Source organism: Peromyscus californicus, unplaced genomic scaffold (assembly GCF_007827085.1).
Source record: "Peromyscus californicus insignis strain IS unplaced genomic scaffold, ASM782708v3 Scaffold_13__1_contigs__length_99412109, whole genome shotgun sequence".
In the NCBI taxonomy this organism is placed as follows: Eukaryota; Metazoa; Chordata; class Mammalia; order Rodentia; family Cricetidae; genus Peromyscus; species Peromyscus californicus.
Window position 1 is genome coordinate 10,393,546 of NW_026294424.1, and position 20,147 is coordinate 10,413,692.

The following is a 20,147-nucleotide window of genomic DNA, read 5'->3' on the forward strand; positions in this document are numbered from 1 at the left end:
CCCTCATATGAGTCAGTATAGGCTTGGAGTTTTTGTTTGGGGCCAGGAAGACACCAGGAAGTCTCCAGGTGTCCTTTTCTTTGGACCCTTGTTTCCTAGTAGGACCTACCTTGAGGGCATAACATCTCCTTAGAGTTTTCAGAAAGCACATAGAAGTTCTCTATACCTGTTAGGAACAGGAAGCCTCGGCTGTGGGCTGCACAGACAGCTGTGAATTTGGCAGTCTACTGCATGGTTTTGTCTAGGGGTTGTGTTTTTTTCTAGAAACATCTTTCCCAGACAAATATCAATAGTACAGCTCCATGAAGTTGAACATTTCCTCCATTAGGACAAAAGGGCTTTCAGAAAGTCATGTGACCTGAAGCCAAGGCTGAACTTTGGGGTGAGGTAGTATGAATGAGGATGGTCTTGGAAACCTCACCCAGGAGCCCCAAGTGTCTTCACTAGGAGAGAACCAGGTGAAGTGAGTCCCCAGGGTCTGTGACAAGTGGATAATGCAATGCTTCCTCGTGAGGTTCTGGGAGCCAGGAAGAGAGGCCCAGTTCTGAGGTACCTATCTGATACATTGTATCTAGCTCCCACCTAACAGTGACCTGTGTCCTCTGTCTCCAGGAGTGTGGCTGTCCTGCTGCTGCTGGTGTTTTCTATCTGCTTCTTGGTGGCCTGTATCCTGTACCTGCACATCACGCGGGTCCAGGTATGTTTGTGTGTCTTCTACAGGTGTCCAGGTATGTGAGTCTGTTTTCAAGACCACGTACCTGAGTATTCTATGTGTAGACTCATGGCAAAGCAGTGCCATCCTTCATTCTCAGCGGCAAGTAGAAGATACCTGCCCATGTGACAGGTGCTGGTGAAGTCCAGTGTACTGTGCCCTATGCAATGTTTTGGGGGCTGCCTTCTTGGCACAATCAGTGGGTGGTAAATATTGATGGAAAAAGATCTTGAAGCATTGACTTTGCAACTTGATTGGAGAGCGTCCATGCTACTGGTCTAAGGTGGGTGTGGTCCAGGTGGGCTCTCTGTGCTGTCATGACCCTGACACTCAAGTGCAGTTTGGGTTTTTGGAACAAAGGCTGAGCATCATATTCTTGCCTACCCACTGCCTCTTAGAGTTCTGTTTCTCTTGGCCCTGCGATCTTTTCTCATAGGCTCAGCCTATTTCCCAGTGCCCCATCTCCAGCACACCCCTCCCAACTGGTGATGTTAGACCTAGGCTTACTTTTGTGTAATTGTTGAAAGCTGCAACCCCCTGAGAGGATTTAGTCCAGTCTCACTCACTTAACGCCATCATTATTCCCGGGTACATCTTGACTTTTTTTTTTCTAATTTAAAAAATACTCTATATTAAGACTACATTTACAGCTTGTTGGCTCCCAGAGGTTGAGTGACATTGAGTTTGAAATTTCCGGCTTCAAACAGTATTGCCTTTGTCATAGAATTTCAACGAAAGCACGACATCAGGATCGTAATTTTCAAAGCTGTCGTTGATGGGAGCCAGTATGTCGACATGACGGTGTGCAAACAGCACATACATGCAAGAAGTGTGAAGTTGTGTGTGCATGGGTGGCACGGGGTGGGGGGTGCAGACAGTACCCCACAGCATAGCTGAGGAACACAGAGCCCCCGGAGCCCCACCCAGCAGCTCATCAGGGGACCCCAATTCCCCGGGGCAGAGTCACACCACTCTCTTCATGACCTAACATCTTGCCTATAAAACTAATAATATTCAAGCCCAAACACCACCCAGCGCTGTAGTATGCACGTCCTGGGAGACCAAATTGTGATGGCCTGCCCGAACCCACCCCCTGTGAAAACACAGCTGTATGCCTGACGGGGACTCAGGCCAGAATAACTCCTGGATGTTAACAGTCAAGTCAGCTGGCCTCCGCTGCCCACTCCCAGCCTTACCAAAGAGCAGCATGGAGGATTTCCTAAATGGGTGTTTCTGAAGCGGCAGCTCCCAAAGCTTCAGAGGTTGGCCTTCTCTGGTGCCTGGATTCATGCCGGCTGACGCATGGGAAAACAGAGAGGAACCTGCTCTCAGCTGGAGCAGAGGCAGGGGGGACTCAGCTCCCAGAAGGGTGCACCAGGTCAGGGTGGATGAACTAAAGCGGTGCATGGTGCCTGGTGTCCTCCGGGCTGTGCTGGGCTCTACGCTTCATTTTGGGGATGATTAGGCTAGTGACGGAGGCTGTGGGAACAGTTGGTGGGATAGAGAGGCTGGGGGAGCGGGGACAGCGGGCAGGTCAGCAAGCAGGAGAGAATCCAGCATGGGCAGCCACACAGGTAGGACTAGGGACAGCTGCTGGGATATATCTCCAAGGAGACTATGGCATTGACAGTGTAGATATGCTTTCCTCCACAGTGGCCATGAGGACAGTTGCATTGGCCCTAGTTCCTAAAGACAACTCACTTCCTACTTAGTTCATTAAGTACATTCACAGGCTCAATACTGAGCACTGGACAGAGAGGACCGGAGGAAGAACTCAGGGTTGCTTCAAGCCAGATGACTGTTTCATTTTGCATAGTATCTCTGCCCCTTAGTGCTAGTATTGGCCCAATGCTGGCCTCCCTTGAGGAGGCCACAATATGATAGCAGTCCCAGCTTACGTCTACCAGACAGGATCATGCACCTAGAACAGGAGACTCCGCTCTCCAAGTCATTCAAAAGATCCATTAGCCTCCTGCTCGGTGTCAGCCTCCACCGGGTGCACTCAGAGGAGCAGAACATGGACGGTGTGCATATCCATCTGCACAGGGACCTGACTGTCATGAGGCTGGTTTCAGCCTCTGGACTGGAGTCTAAGGTTTACAGACCCAGGAGAGAGAAAGCAAGGACACCTTTTCTACCCTGCTCCTTGGAAATTTTCCCATTTGTTCCTACCACTGAAGTCCTTCCCAGAGAAAGGAAGTCAGCATGAAGAGGCGACTGGACTCCGGTGTTCACTGCCATACTATTCACAGTTGCCAAGATAGACTCTTCCTAAAGCATCCCTGACTGATGAACAGCATGTCAAAATCATCTCCGTTTCCTGCTGCTTCCTGACATAGCCAACAGACACACAACGTCTCTGTTTGTGAGCTCCCAGCTCTAGAGAGTGTAGTCCATCCATCTATATGTCTCTTGATATCTAAGAGCAGGTGCCGAGGCTTCTCAAAAGCCTGCGGGGAATGACTGACGCCAGGTCCATTATGGTCGGTAGAATTCAGTTCTGGGCAGTTGTGAGACTCCTCATCCCTTCCTTACTGGCTGCTGCTGCGCCCTCCTCCTCCAAACCCTCAGTGGCACAGCAACCCTTTCTATCAATCCACTCCATTTTCCTTCCATCCACCATCCAGAAAAAGCTCTTTTATTTTTTTCCTTATATTTTTATTTTTAATTAAAAAGTTATCAAATATATTTATTGGATACAATATGATGTTATACATACATTATGTTGCAGAATGATGAATTCATGCAAGTGAACATACTTGTTATATCACACACGGTGGCTTTTTTGTTTGTTTTTGTACTGAGAGCGATTCAAGTCAACGCCTAGCAGTTTTGAAGCCTGTAATACATTGCCATTCACTGCAGCCGCTATACTGTGCAGTCCATCTCACAGCATTTTCCCATGAACTCCTTACCTGATCTTCTGGCATATACCATTCTTCACTGCACGTCTGTGAGTTTGAGTCTTCGATGCCACACCCAAGTGAGATCATGCAGTGTGTTTCTGCACGGGGCTTTCTTGACTTAAAGTAACTTCCTCCAGGTTTACCAATGTTTGGCGGTACAAATTGGAGGATTTGCTTCTTTCATGAGGCTGAATGGTACTCCACTCTTCTTTGCCCATCGATCAGCAGGATACTGTAGGTTCGGTTGACTCCATCTTGGCTACTGGGAGTAGTGCGGAAATGAACGTGGGAGAACAGCTGCCTCGCCTTCACTTTATTTTCTGAGAGAGAATCTCCTGTATCCCAGAGAGAGCTCCAACTTGCCATGCAGTCAGGGAAATTCTGGACCTCTTCCTTCTACCTCTTGAGTTCTGGGGTTACAGGCGCGTGATCCACACCTTGTTTCATGCAGAGCTGGGGGTGGAACTCAGGAATTTGTGTACCCTAGACAAGCACCCTACTAGCCACACTGCCTGTCTCCTCTTCGTCATATTGGTTTCTTTCTTTTGGATGTAGAGCTAGTAGGAGGATTACTGGCTCACATGGCAGTTCTGTTCTTAGTTTGAGGACAGATCGCCATTCTGTTTTCCGCAATGGTTGTGCTAATAATGTACATTCCAGCCCCTGTGGTTGTCACTTGTTTGAGCAGTCACTCTAGCCGGGTGTAAGCATCTCATTATGGTTTTAGTTTGTGTGTCTCCAGTGATTGGTGATGAATGCTGCCCCTGTATCAACATCAGACTTTTGTCTATATTCACTTGCAAAGCATATCTTAAATCCTTTGCCGGTTTAAAAATTGGATTATTCGTTTACTTGCTATTGAATTGTCTGTGTTCCATATGTATTTTGGTTATTTATCCCCTCATCATCTGTATGCTTTACAAATAATGTTTCATAATCTGTGAGTTATTTCTTTGTTAATTATCATAGATGGCAAAGCTCTGTGGTATTGGCCCAGCAGTGTTTCTTTGGATGTAGCTCCAAAAGCATGGGAGTGGGGAGAAATGGGCAGCGGGGTTGCCACCAGCTAAAGAGCTTTGGTGCAGCAAATAAATAGTTCTGCTTCTACAGATGTCATGGGATCAGGTTAGATGCATGAGTTACTCCCATCTGAATGACTTGTTACAAACCTAGAATCTCTTCTGTAGTGGTATAATGTCAGGTGACTCAGTCTTTGACGCAAGAACTGGGGTGAGAAACCTCAGGGGCCATTAAGAACCATTGTCTATGCCAAATGTGCTAAATAAATGCTCATTTTGTTAGCTTTTTATTTTGCTGTAATTTGCAACCTGAATAGAGGTTTTGATAGGTTAACAAACATTTCTAATGGTTTATGGGAGAATCCCAATCTTGCTTGCTAATTACTGAAGTAACTTTGCATGGTTTCTGCTTATGTGGCCGTCCTTCTGGCCTTGGACTAGCATGACCTGATGCACTACTTGTATGAGTTGCTAGTTTTGAGTATCTACAGAGTCCTGGAGAACCTGACCCAGGCTTGCAAGATACTGTCACTTCGCTGGCGCTGTTAGCAAGTTTCCAGAACTGTTCTGTGGAACCTGCTGCATCGTGCAGCTCCTGTAAGACTCATGAATGGTGCCCATTGTTGTGCCTAGGCTGTGCAGAGGCTGGAGCCAGATTGGCCTTGGTGAATGGAAGTCTGTGTTGCTGAGTCTTGAGTTCAGTTGTGGAGTACACCATGTTCATTTGATGACGAGGTGCTGTTGTGTGCGGTCACTTTTCCCAGACAACACCCAGTTCACGACAGGTAGCTCAGGGCTTGTGGTAGCTTAGCAATGGCCTGACATTCCATTTCCGTCAGGTCCCGGTGTTACCATTGTCAGGGTCTGGGTCAGGTGTTTCCAGGTTCTAGGCTTATCCAAAAATTGAAAATTAAGAGTTTACACAGATCTGTCTGCAAAGGAAGCGAGATAATTTCTTTGGCTCAAATCCATAGTTTAGATTAAAAAGGGATACACTCTCAAGTGGGCCACATGGGGGACAGTTCTCAATGTGTCCTTACATGGGGCTCGAGAGAAGGAGGAATTTGGTTACTAAGGATGTCAAGTGAGCAGTTCTCTGTTTTGATTGATAGATTAGGTCATATATTTACTTTTCGTACTGAGAATGTCCCTTCCTATAATACATCTGATTTTAATCATATGCATGCCCAATTATGCAGAGGTATAAAATGGTAAGTAGGTTCCTAGAAGATATAGCTTGGTTTATTATACATGCAGGATACTAAAATCTCTCCTCTGCTGGCCTGCCTCCATAGCAGCAGGTAAAGAGCTGCTCTTAGGAGTAGTTATCGATAGAACATGGCAGGACCTGGCTCCAAGGTCTTGCTTCTGGACCTGTGTGTGGACCAGATTGGGATCTGTCGGTATCTCTGGATGAATTCCCAACCACACCAAGCCAAGTTGTGACAGAAGCTAGGAACATTCTCTGATGATCAGGGACTTGAAGCTGTACCCTCCCCAGTGGCAGAGATCGATCAAGAGGGAAATGTATAGAGAGGCAAGATCAGAAGAGCCCTTGGACTTCCTACCAAATGGTGCCTCTTCTGTCTGAGGTCAGCTGAGACTAGGCTTCTGAGGACGCACTGTAGTGTCTGAACGCACTGCCGGCTACATATGCTGCCCACACCACTCTGTCCAGACCCCAGATTCTATGATCCTGGGATTGTTGTATTGATGGTAGTTTCCCCCAGTTTTTAAGCAAGAAGAGCAACACTCCCAGCCCTGTAGGAAGGGTGGCGGAAACAGCTATGTGTATTGTCATGGAGTCCCAGACCCAGGCTCTATCTGCGTATGTTGCTTTCTATAAGGGACTCTGTATGCATATTGTAATCTATACTCTTGTTTTTAGGACTATGAGCATGAAGAACTTCCTATTTCATCCTTGAAAGTACCTGTTAAATATTTTAGACTGTATTCAAAGTAAATAGATTATGAATAAAATTTCTAGTTACTGCAGAATTCTATTAAACCTGTCTGTGATGATAAACTTTGAGAATATGAGAGAGAGACAGAGAGAGAGAGAGACAGACAGACACATAGAGAGACAGACAGAGATAGAGATGGAAAGAAAGAGGAGGGAGGGGTAAATGGAATTCCTGAGGTTGGAGAATGCATTATAACAAAAATGCCCAGTGCTTCTACTCAGTTAATTTTGGTGCCAGTCAAGGTGCCTGGGAGAGGGAGATGGGTGGGTGTTTCTCCTTTAAATTTAAATGCTGTGTGTGTGTGTCTGTGTCTCTGTGTGTTTTGAATTTTTCTTGGCACGTTATTCACATGGGAAATAAAGAGATAAAAATAAGGAAAACCTTTGCATACTGAAGACCTAATAAGCCTCTAGAAACAGGCAAGGCACCCTTCACACCCTTCACCCTCGCTTGGATGGCTTACTGTGAGCATCAAGTTACTTCATAATCACAGCGTAGTTTTTAAAGCTCCCCCCACGTTTCCTCCCCCTCCCCCGCACCTCTGTGTGGGTCGCTGGGCTTACAATCCAGAGTCTCACACATGCTAGACAACACTCTACCACTGAGCTGCATCCCTAGCTCTAAAGTGGGGTTTTCTTGTTCAGTGTTTTCCAGGGTGCCTGACGATCCAGATTCGCACCGTTTTGTGTGTATTCATAGTGGTCTTAATCTACTCAGTAGCTCAAGGATGTGTGGTGAGTATCACTAACTTTGGGTATGCACGGGGGCAGGAGCAGCAGGCTGGAGAAGCTGAGCCAGGAGCTAGGAGACATAGTCAGGGGTGGTAGGAGTAGATGGAGCTGTAACACAAGATGGAGTTGCGGCTCTTGGAGACCAGGCAGGGGCTGGGACTACCTGGTCCACTTTGCTCGTCCCCAACCTTTCCTATAGATAGCCAGGAGCTTTTGCAGGCTGCAGCAGCAGAGGCAGTTTACGCCTGGCTGATGGTGTCAGAGGCTGGGGAGTGGCTACTGCAGAAGGCTGGGGGATCAGTGAGGCTGGGACGCTCCAGCCTCCCGAGGGGCTGCTGTACTTTGCCTGGGCCTTCCTAAGCCTTCATGCCCTTGCTCCCCAGGTGGGCTGCCTGCCCTGGGCCTGGAGCTCTCAGTCCAACAGCTCCCTAGTGGTCCTTGCAGCTGGCGGCCGGCGCACTGTGCTGCCTGCCCTGCCCTGTGAGTCCGCACACCATGCCCTGCTCTGCTGCCTGGTGGGCACCCTCCCACTAGCCATATTCCTGCGGGTGTCCTCCTTGCCAAAGATGATCCTGCTGTCTGGGCTGACCACCTCCTACATCCTTGTCCTGGAGCTCAGTGGATACACCAAGGTTGGGTAAGTGTGGTGCCCCAGGGAAACACTCGAGACAGGGTGATATTCATTATCATTCTCCGCTGATAATAGTTTGCATTCATCTCTATTATTCTTAATCACCGCCTCAGTTGTGAACTGTATAGTCATAGCACTCCCTCCCTCCCTCCCTATCTCTTACACACACACACACACACATACACACACACACACATACACACACACACGCCATCACACACACACACAAACACATGCTTGTGCATGTGCACCAATTAGAAAGCCAACGTGAACCAAATACATACAATTTTACTTAGGTTAGTGGCTTTTCCATCTCTCTCTCTCTCTCTCTCTCTCTCTCTCTGTCTCTCTCTCTCTCTCTCTCTCTGTTTGTTTTTCAGGACAGGGTTTCTCTGTGTAGTTTTGGTGCCTGTCCTGGATCTCGCTCTGTAGACCAGGCTGGCCTTGAACTCACAGAGATCCGCCTGGCTCTGCCTCCTGAGTGCTGGGATTAAAGGTGTGCACCACTACCGCCCGGCCCATTTCTCTTTTTCAGTCCAGACTCTAGCAAGGCCTCTAGCTTTTGGCTGAGATGAGTGTCAGGCCTGGGGTCAGGACCACAAGCCGTAGGCCTCACTACTCAGAGATGGCTCTCTGCCCAGACCTAGGTTTGATGACCATGTCTTGCCTGGAAACCGATACTGATGGGGTTTCTTCTCCACCTCCCCAGGGGCGGTGCCCTCTCTGGGCGCAGCTATGAGCCAATCATGGCTATCCTGCTGTTCTCATGCACACTGGCCCTGCATGCCAGGCAAGTGGATGTTAGACTGCGGCTGGACTACCTCTGGGCAGCACAGGTAAGTTGAGGCCTCTGTCTCCTGGGGCATGAGATGGCCGTGGGGAAGGGTGCAGAGACACTCGCTGGCCATGTGGCCTGCCAAAGCCCTTGCTCAGTTAGAAGAGTTAGAAGGGACATATTCAGGTCTGTCCTTGAGGCTTGGGTTCGAGGACTGGCACCAAGGGCATGGCGGCACAGATGGGTGCAGAGTGCCTGGGCTGGGGACCGCAGTTAGAGTGGCTCTGTTGTCAGGCAGTACCTTCCTCATCCTAGGGCGTCTGTGACGACTGGATATGGCCAGGATCCCGTCAGGGTCCTTTTAGAAAATGAACATGCCAAACCTCGCTCTGCTCTCCCTGGACCTAGTTAATTTTCAGGGTATTTCTGACGGGAGAAGCAGTAGGATCTCTTTTGTGGAGGCTTCAGAGTGTAGCTGTGTGAGCTGGTCTCCGGCCCCGGCTATCTGGGTACCAGGCAGACTGTCACATTGCCTGTTCTTAGCTTTCTGTTCAAGTGTGAGAAAAGTGCTAGCTGAGGGGTGCTTATTTGAGCCCATGTTCACAAAACCACTTGGGGCATGGTGAGGTTTACCAGTGTCCACGGCAGGGCAGAGTGGGACTGCCTGGTGCTGGGGTGCGTGCACCTCTGTGTATCACCCACCCACCTCCACTGTCTTCTTCTTCTTCTTCTTCTTCTTCTTCTTCTTCTTCTTCTTCTTCTTCTTCTTCTTCTTCTTCTTCTTCTTCTTCTTCTCCTTCTCCTCCTCCTCCTCCTCCTCCTCCTCCTCCTCCTCCTCCTCCTCCTCCTCCTCCTTTTTTTTTTTTTTTTTTTCCGAGTCAGGGTTTTTCTGTGTAGCTTTGAACCTTTCCTAGAACTCACTCTGTAGTCCAGGCTGGCCTCAAACTCACAGAGATCCACCTGCCTCAGCTTTCCAAGTGCTGGGATTAAAGGCGTGCGCCACCACCGCCCGGCCCACCCCCACTTTCTGTGCATTCCCCCAGGCATCTGAGAATCTAGGTAATTAAGCATTTGAGCAGCTTGCCCAGGCTCAGCTCCCATGTGCAGAACCTGCAGTGGTCTCCCCAGCAGCAGATTGTCTCGTGAACCTTCCTTACCTGAAAAGGAGGGGTGACGGCTAGTGAACCTGAGCCTCTGCAACAGCTAGTCTTGGGATTCGGATGCACTCGGAACGGCCCTTTGCCTTCAGAGCAGTCGAGCGTGGTTCAGGTATAGGAGCAGTACTGCCCAAGAAATGAAATCTCCCCCGAGAAAACGGGTCCACAGAGGGACCTGCAGGTGTCGGACAGCGACCAAGCTGGGGTAAGCAGCTGAGCCTGGCTGTTACTGCAGTCAATGTGATATCTGGTCAGGCTCTGAACCCTTGTGAGCAGTTGTGTGAGGCCAAGCCAGACCGTCTTCAGCCCAGGGCTTCGACTGTGCAGCCGGGGCTGAAGGGTCCCAGCTCAGAGCTGGGGCTCAGATGCCAGGTGGGTAAGGACAGTTGGGAGGAACCGGTGACTGTGATACAAAGGCCCCCTGTGGACACAGGAGTCTTGAGGAAAGCCAGGTGACTGTGGTTGTGGGACCAGCTCTGACCCACTCGGTGGAATGGGAAATCCTGTTGATTTGTCCCTTTTCCTGGGGCTGAGTTGAGCAGCAGGCTGTACAGTGGAAGGACAGAGACTGGTCATTGGCAGCAGGAACGACAAGGGCTAGGCGCGGGCATCAAATAGTCCTGGTCGCAGATTCCAACAGCTACATGTAGTACCAGTACTGGCCAAAATCTCCTCTGACCAGCAGTAAAATGGAGTGAGAAACCCGACCCAAATTGCCCAAAATAAGTGCAATTCCCGTTCTCGGCAAACTGTCCCCAGGCCTGGCATGGTGAAGCATGCTGTGTTCTCCCAGCTTGGTTGTGCAGATGGCCCTGTCCCTGGGCTGCCGGTCATGAATCCTGTTGGGTGGCCAGTTCTTGCAGCACTTACCATTGACCTGCCCCATCCGGAAGCAGGAACTAAGGAGCCTATTGGTTCGTAGCATCTAGATGGGGGGTGCTCCTGGTGACGGCATTCGCCAGTTCTTGGAAAGGAGACCTGGCCAGTTGCATTTTGCCCGAGTCACACCAGGTAATGGGAAGAGCCTCTATGGTAGCTGTGGTATCGATCGTGGTCTTTGTTGTACTCAATTACCTGTCCACTGTAACCCAGCTGGCTGCCTGCTATGGCCTGCTATGGCCCACTGACCCCGCCATCAGCAAGATCATTGGGTTTCAGATCTCATAGAGAATATCTACTAGAGAAAAACACACACACGATGAGGCTGGAAGGCCAGGACACTTGGCACAATGAGGTGTGGGGGGGGGCGTCTATAAGGTTGTTTGCTAGAGAAGACATCCAGTTGGTTCCACAGTCTAAGCAAGGGGAAATGAGGCCTGGCTATGAATTCCTTCTGGGTGTGGGTGATCACATCACCCCTTGGGTAGGCATGTTTTTCTCATATGGATTGACATGGCCTTTTCTTGGCTTTGATTATTAAATTACAATATTTGTTATGAAATGCAGTATTTAAATGGTATCAAATCATGTGATTCTCCAGCCACACCTCTACCACCACTCATTACATATAGGTTTTCAGGAAGTGTGGGGCACAAATACATTCCCTCAAATGTGGTCCTCATGCATGAGTGTCATGAGGAGAGGGCTGCATACTGACACATTTTTTTCAATAGACAGGTAACAACAAACGTCACCTTGCTTTCCCGTAACCCCAGCAAAACATGGGACTTTCAGGACTTTGTTTGCCCTCTGGATATTTAGTCAGGTTGTAGAGACATGAGAGCACCTCAGACTATTGCTTCATTGTCCGGACAAACACTAGCTGGGTTAATTATTTTTAGATACCACGTTGGCCATATAACCATAATAAACAAACAGGCTTTACTTTGCCCTTGGTGAAATTCTCTGGCTCCTCATCTTTATTATTGGCATAATTCTATCTCAACATTTTCTTCTTTTTTGTTTTGTTTTTTTGAGACAGCGTTTCTCTGTGTAGCCCTAACTGTCCTGGAACTCTCTCTGTAGACCAGGCTGGCCTCAAACTCAGAGATCCACCTTGTTTCTCCTCCCAAGTGCTGGGATTAAAGGTGTGCTCCATCATGCCCAGCAACTAACATTATTTTCATTGAATTAGTAAATATAATCCTTGTGACAAACATCATTCTAATGTTTATATTCTTTTGTATGGATGCTTTTAACTTGTTGGTTTATCAGCAAATGTTTAAGGTGACTCCCCATCTTGCTGAAGCCATCACTAACTCTGAGGAGGGTTGCCTTGGGGGCTGAATTCCCAACAGTAGACCTCAGTCAGCCTCTGTTGCATTTCTTACTTCACTGCCCAGGTTCTTGAGCATGCTTTCTTTTCTGCACAGGTATAGGAGTAACAGGGACTTTCCATCTTTCCCTGGGACTTGGAAATGCTACAGCATGTATCTCCCTTTTCTTCTGGTTGGCACACGCTTATGTCAGGGCTGTGAGTGGGCACATGGGGTCACATGATTTCCGATTAGCTCACACTAGACCCCACTTCTTAAAACTTTATCACTCTCATTACTGTGCTGCAAATGATGTATATGTACAGGGGTGGGGAGCGTGCCAAGGCACATACATGGAGGTCAGAGGACAGCATTGTGGAGTTGATTCTCTCCTTCCATCTTTTATCGGCTCTTCTATCAGGCACACACAGCAAGCATCTTTCCCCACTGAGCCATCTCACCAGGCCTAAGCCTCACTCCTTATAGGTCCTACCACCCACCTCTCAACACCACCACACTGAGGACTGAGTGGTGTGCCCCTACACACACACACACACACACACACACACACACACACACACACACACACACGAACCCTGGAACCAAACCACGTGAGAGTCTTCCATTTGTAATAGTTTTCTGGGAGACATTGGTAGAATTAAGAGTTGTTTCTTCTATAAATATTCACTTCACTGGAGTGAAGTCTCTGAACCGGATGCTTTATTTGTTGTCTTATGGGGAGATGTTAAAGTAAAATTCAAGTTTCCTAAAAACGTGAGGCCCTCTAGGCCTCCAGTTGATTTCTTCAGTGGCTTTAGGAGTTCAATCTTTCCCTGACAACTGCTCTTTGTTGACTTAAAATTGTCCGTAGCACCCTTTGATGTTCCTTTAATATTTATGGAGTCTGATTGTATTATTTAATTTCTTGTGGTTGGTCACAGCTGAATTCATTGTTGTTTTAATTCCCTTTAAAGGTGACTTGAGAAGGACTTGTCCTTTCTAAAAGAGGTGCTCTGCTCGGTGTTAGAGATGTGTCTCAAGAGTGGCTATAGTGGTTCTGGGAATGCTGGCGTGTGGTGTAATTTCATGTTCATTTGCTCCAAAGTAGTCTCTCCATTCCTGCATCCAAAGAGGAGTGTGTTCTTTACTCTGGAAGACTCTACAAAGATCTTGTAGTTAGTAACTTCAAAATTAATTTTGCTGTAGTCAGAGAGTATACTTTCATGGCTGGAAGCCTGTTCACTTTCTTGGGGTCTAGCTACACTGACCATGTTCTGTGTGTCCCTAAATAGCACGTGTCTCCTGTAGCTGTTCAGTGATGTGTTGTAAATCTTGATTGAGTCAGATTTTTCCATGGAAACAGCTCTAGAAGAGAAATGAAAGTTCATCAGAACATGAGTCTGACCCCTATTCCCAGAAAAATACAAAAACAAAACAAGCAAAAACCCACCAGTTTTGACAGAATAGCTAGGAAGAAAATCAGCATGGTTATAACGATCACGTTCTTTGTATTTGGATAGCCAGGCTGGATTGTACTGCAGTAACATGGCAGTAGCATTGACTAGCCAAGATTCATTCTTCTTCCTACTACGTGTCTATGCAGGTTAGCTACAGGCCACACCATCACAGTCCTCCGGACAACAGGCTGGGGCCCACCAGCCAAGAGTGCACCATGATCTCCCTTGTCTTTAAGGGAGACACTTCCACCATTCACTGGTGACCGGAAGTCAGTGGAGAGTATTAAGAGCATCTACCTCGGAACTTTCAGAGAGCATGGAGAATACTGGAGTCTACTGTGGGCGGGAGGGCTCACATTGCTCCCAGGCCCCTCTGGTATTACATAAAAGGGAGATTTAGATGGACAGCTGTTTCAGCCCAGTCTGCTTGGTCTGAGTTACCTTGACCTAAGAGGTCGTGACACCATGGAGAGTTGGAGGCCCTATCTGATCTTCGTTCTTATATTGGGGTCTTTACGTGTACAGAAGGTATGTGTTTTATAGTGTGCTCTAGCTTATGTGACAGTTACCAAACCAAGGAAGGTTTTAGATGAGGCCTTCTCTGGCCTATACTGGCCAGGACTCACCTGAAGATGTACTTGAAGGGGACCTTATGCAGGTCCCCTGAGACCTGTTGTGAATGCAAACTGTCCTGGGCTCACCAATCTCTGCCCACTTGGGGAGTTCTCCAGGCTTTATGGGAGCTTATTCCATATGTGAGCCAGAAACCAGACTGTGGTGTGTGTGTGTGTGTGTGTGTGTGTGTGTGTGTGTGTGTGTGTGTGTACTTTTTACTTAGCTTACAAATGAGCGATTTCCATAAGGCTGCTTCAAGTATTTTTAGTTTGCTAATCTACCCTTTGCCTGCTCTTCTCCCCAGTCTGCATTCTCATCCCCTCTAAATTAACTCCTATTATTTCCTTGTCTCTTTTTGTGCCCTCTCCCCTGGGAGTTGATGGCACTTGACTTTAGCTTCCTTTATACCCTAGTTTGGGTTACAATTGAAACATTGTGACCAAAAACAACTTGGGAAGGAAAGGGTTTCTTTGGCTTACACTTTCACGTTTTAGTCCATCAATGGAGAAAGTCAGTGCAGGAATTCAGGCAAGGCTGGAAGCTGAAGGCAGGAGCTGATGCAGAGGCCGTGGAGGGGTGCTGCTTGCTGGCTTGCTCTTATAGAACCCAGGACCACCAGCCCAAGGGTGGTATCACTCACTGTAGGCTGGGCCCTCCCCCATTCATCACTAGTTAAGAAAATGCTCTATAGCTGGAGTTTATGGAGGCATTTTCTCATTGAACTTCCCTCCTTTCAGATGACTCTAGCTTATATCAAAGTTAACATAAAACTAGCCTGCACACTGTATGTGAATAGTTCATTTCCCTCTCTGGGCTTGCCCCAGAACAGGTGGTTCTTAGAGCTAAGGCTGTCTCCAAAGAAACATGCTAGATGATTCAGACGAAGAGGACATCTGACAGTGCCTTTTCAGGGACTATATGAAAATCAAGTCATGTGTTGTCCTGGTATTAAAGAGTGAAGTGGTGGCCATACTCTTGGGTGCCCTGTGACCCTCGCAGGAATCTCAGCGGAGGATGGGGCAACTGTGTAGGCTCTTTGTTGTGGGGAACACACTGTTTATTTCAGGCACTGTGCTGGGGGTTGGTGGTGTTCTCTGACTGAGAATGTTTTTGTCAGAGTGATGGATGAGAGTCACCCCTACACACGTCAGCACCCCAGGGAGGTGCCAGGTTGGGATATCAGTTGTTTTGTTTTGTTCTTTATCCAAAATTGCAAGCACACCAGCTCTGACCTTCTTGGAAATGCTTCATCATGGTTGATAGATGTGCCTGGTCAATAAATTCTAAAATGTAACACACCCGAGAAAGGGAACGCCTTTGGAAGAAGTGCCGAGAGCACATTGTGGGAACAGTTCAGTGTGTATCTCATGTGACCTTGCTGACAAGACTGATAATGTGTATCACCTGGTAAGCTAGTCCTTAAAAGTCCGAGTTTTCTGACTGTTTAGGAAATCTCAGAGAATTTCAGTGGATTTTCATTTGTTAAAAATACAACAATTCCGCTTGCTTTATAAAATAACTGCTATAGGTAAAATGGACGTTTGTCAGTCCCTTTGACCTGTGTGTGGTGTAAGACACATGTGACTGTAGGAAGGATAAAGACCCTAAAAGTCCCTAAATCCAAATGCTAGAATAAGCAGAACCCAGAATAAACCTTTCAATACAGTGTGCTGAGCCAGGCCTAATTTTCATTTTAGTGCTTTTTTTTTTTTAAACCTTTTTTTAGTCTTTGGAAGTTTCATGTACTTGCATAAAGTATATTAATCATAACCATAAAAGGAAGTTTTGACTTCCATTTAAGAACACATATTACACTTTTGTGTGGGGCTGGGTACAGTGGCATGCATATACCTTGAATCTCAGCACTTCAGAGGCAGTGGCAGGAAGATCTCTCTGAGTTCAAGGCCAGCCCGGGCTACTTGTGAGCTCCAGGTCAGCCAGGACTATAGAGAGACTCTGTCTCAAAAACAAAACAAACAGAACAACTAATAACTCTTTTCTCCCATCTCCTATCCACACTTCAACCTTTAATCCTTACCGTCCCCATCTCCTGTCATGTTCTACTGTCCGCTCTAATTACACTTCCCCCCTGGGTTGTAGGATCCTAGATTTCTGGATAGCTCATCCACTCACCATTTATTTTGGCTCAACCTTCTGCCAACACCTTATTTTCCTATCTCTTATCCACCTACATGCTTGACTCTTTCCAACTCCAGTGTTTTCCCTCTGTTTTTGTTTTATCTGTATTTTTACTATCCTCTCTCCCTTGGCATCCACTCCAGAAGTCAGGGATTATTAAAACATTTTGTTTTTAAGCAAAGAATATTCAATTACATTGTTGTTTTATTAAAGTGTTACTGATAGTACCAATAATTATTTTAGAGAGGATAAATAATGTTGTGCCATTAATACAACCAAGCTATTATTTTTAATATATATTTTTCCATCTTAATTCTACCCTTTAAAGGCTTTCCTTTGGGGTGCACTAGTATTCAGCATGTTAACTATAATTAGTAATACATTTCCTATGGAGAAGAGGGTGTTTGCAATGTTCTGTTGACAGGAACGGTGGATGAAAAGATTGAGGCCGGAAGTCAGAGGCCACTGACCTTTGAGAGAGACCCAGAGCAAGTCACAGACCCACTCATGGGACACTCATTGCCAGAGAACCACCTGACAGTGACTCTGGGCAAAAGCATGCCCAGTCCCCTTACGTTGTTTTTCTTTCCAACAGAGGTCATGGACTCTGAGCCCCCTTCCGAATTTCCAGTGGCCATGTCGTTCTGTTTGCAGAGTGGGCTCCAGCCTGTGTGGGTGGTGGCGGCCAGTGTCACCTCTGGTTTGACCTGGAGTCTGGGGCCCAGGGCTGTCTTTCTTGTGTTTCTGTGCACTGCAGTCTGCCCCTTTCTATTGGGTTCTGCTAGTTCATTGATCTTGTTTAAAAACAAAAAACAAAACAAGTCACTTGGGGCCCACTGCACTAGGCTTGGACTTTCACACTATGGTCACAACTCTTCCTCACATTGCTCCTTGAAATCACTACTTCTTGGGTTGACTGGTGGTGTCACAACAGGAAATCTAGCAGCGTGTAACTGGTAAAGTCAACTCTAGGGAAAGCAGAGGAGCCTTCCCCAAAGCCTTTGACAAATACAGCCCTAGGAACAGTGGTTCTAAAGATAGATGAAAAGATGCTGTAGCACAGAAATGTGTCTGTCCTGCCCTGTACATCACTGACTATACCACATGGGAGTGGCCCATAGATGGCTTCCATGGCAGGCCCCAAACATCAAAGGCACTCTGGTGGCATTTCTACTATACCAAGAGTTTAATGTTCATAAATGCTAACACACATACATAGACTATTTCTCAAGCCAAATCCTTTTGAGGGTCAAGTTTTGTAGCAGAGATATACAACTTCCCTCTCTGAAAACTTCGGCATAAGATAGGCCACTGGCCCCCACTGATAGCAACCCTGGAGCCTCATGGTGGCCCATGCATAGGGCCATCCCTGACCTTTTTTTCCCTAGCTCTGTAGAGCCATAGTTCATGATAAACAGACTATGACTGGCTGGCAGTCCTTAGTGCTTCATCCCCTGCTTCTGGTTCAAAGAACATGCACTCACTGGGATGTGCTGGATCCACCCCAGACCAATTCTCATAACATTCTTGTCCCAGTGCTAGTGGGATGTGAGTTCTTGTGGAGGCAACAGAAGTTCTGGCGGGTAATATGGTGTCCTAGGGAGGTAGGAACAGCCACCTGTTCTGGGCAAGGCAGACGAGAGGCCTGCCTTGGGGCTGGCACAGTCTAGAGTGGGCACATAAGTTGCCAAGAGGTGTTCAAGAGACAGGAATGGGATTTGGGGAGTAGACCCTGAAAATGGGAGCGCCATTATCAACCACTGAAAGTTACAGTGAGGGGACAGAGAATCCTTTAATCCTGCATTAAGGCTCTGGTCTGTGTGTCTGGTGTGAAAGATGAAGAGTATTCATGTGGACCACCCCTACATCTGGAGCCCTGCATGGGTGATTAGTGAGATTGAAACAACATTCTCCCGCCTACCATGAGAATTTACTGTAGACACTTGGGGAACAAGGAAAAAGCCCTTGACTAGCGTGCATCCTGTTCTGGCTAATGCACAAAGAGAAACCAGCCATGAACAGAAACTTTTAACAGAAAGTTTATATAGGCCATGAGCATCAACATTCCACATATAAAATTACACTTTGGGCAACTAAACAGAGACAGAAAACTTCAAGTCTGGCCAATTAGGACAAATTGGAGATTTTTACACAATGATATTGTCACAGTTATTTTTAATGTAGATCAACATTGTTCTTTTCCAGTAGTTGTTGCCTGGGTCATCCTATCTGGCAGAATTATGCTCTTCTTGGTGAGAGACCCAAGATATAGGCATGTTCTTTGATATGGAAATAGGACCTAATTGGCAGTAATCCTGGTGAACAAATCTTAGCAGGAACATGTTCCCAGCAAGCTAGAAGTTCAGTTATGTTAGAGGCACACAGTATCTCCTACGGTTCCTAACAAGCCTGTTTAGTGCGCTCTTTATCTTCCGGGTAAATTAGAGGCCGCGCTCCTTCAGCTAAAGTCCACTTTGTGTAACTTAATATTTCCTAAGCAAACTTATTGGTAAATCCTTTATCACCTCAATTTATCACCCCCAGTCTTTCCTATATCGAGGTGTCATGGTGGGAGGGTGAGGACATCGTGCATGCTTGGGATTCATGACCTGTGACCCCCAGGCTGAAGAGGAGCGGGATGACATGGAGAGAGTAAAGCTGGACAACAAGAGGATCCTCTTCAACCTCCTGCCCGCCCACGTCGCACAGCACTTCCTCATGTCCAATCCCCGGAACATGGTGAGTGGAAGGGCCTCGAGGGGCCTGCTGGGTGACAGGACTTCCCGGTCTGCAGCTGGAATGCTGGCTCAGCATGGCCCACTCCGTGGCCCTCTGCTTCATCTGCAACTGGAGACCTCTTTGACCTTCAGAATCCCCTGATTTAATTGCTCAGCTCCCTGCCTGGTCTCCTTGCCGGTCCCCCGGAAATGGATCCGTTCTGGGCCCCCAGGAAACTCTGGGGAGCTTAGGTTGACAGGTGTGCATTTCTTCCACTTACTTTCCCTTTGAGTGTGGGCTGGGTGTAGTGTTCGTCACACACAAGAGGAGGAAAGTGGGCTTTAATAAACCGAATTCGGAGAGGAAAACCTCTTTTTCAAGTTTGGATCGTTTCCAATCACTTCCCTAATTTGGGGACAGTATGTACTGAAAAAGCAGAACGTGCTTGTGTGTATAACTATCTGTTATGTCTGCTTGAAACATCTGGAGATTTTCCTTCCCTTGTCTGCAGGGCGTGTTTGGTCAGAGCTTCTCACAGCCTTGCCTGCAGCAGTTACTGCAGTCACCAGCATAGCACAAGGGAGATGCTTACAAAGGCCAAGCTCATAAGTAAAGAAATCCAGGCTGGCTTTTAAGGTTCTAGGGGCAGGAACAAAGCCTGGAGGTTCAGCCTTAATCTGCCCGGCCGGAAGCAACTGCTGGTGTTTCTGTGCCCTCAGCTGACCTTTAGAGCCATGATCTCCCTTACCTGCTATTCCCTCACCTCGCTAGGCTCAAGGTCAAAACTGACCGCTCAGGACTTGCCCATGCAGTTAAGTGAATGACCTGGAGCCTCCAGTGTTTCTGTAGCACCAACTGCCCCTGTGGCCGGGCTCGCCCCCGCTTCCAAATGCTGCTCCTGTTGCTTGACCATACCTCGCATGGCATGGTGGGGCTGACCCCTTTGACCTTTGCAGGACCTCTATTACCAGTCCTATTCCCAAGTGGGCGTCATGTTCGCCTCCATCCCCAACTTCAATGACTTCTACATCGAGCTGGATGGCAACAACATGGGGGTTGAGTGTCTGCGGCTCCTCAATGAGATCATTGCCGACTTCGATGAGGTGAGACCATGCAACAGCATCTCCT

General features: G+C 47.5%; 1 protein-coding gene across 1 annotated transcript in view; it reads left to right on the plus strand.

Annotated features, from left to right (window-relative positions):
- Window positions 1–20,147, plus strand: part of Adcy1 (adenylate cyclase 1) — a 129,498-nt gene that overhangs the window by 88,165 nt on the left and 21,186 nt on the right. The window contains exons 11-16 of the mRNA XM_052734485.1: window positions 613–697; window positions 7,246–7,335; window positions 7,716–7,969; window positions 8,673–8,799; window positions 18,924–19,040; window positions 19,976–20,122. Coding sequence (XP_052590445.1) covers window positions 613–697; window positions 7,246–7,335; window positions 7,716–7,969; window positions 8,673–8,799; window positions 18,924–19,040; window positions 19,976–20,122 — 820 coding nt within the window. The remainder of the gene's footprint in view (window positions 1–612; window positions 698–7,245; window positions 7,336–7,715; window positions 7,970–8,672; window positions 8,800–18,923; window positions 19,041–19,975; window positions 20,123–20,147) is intronic.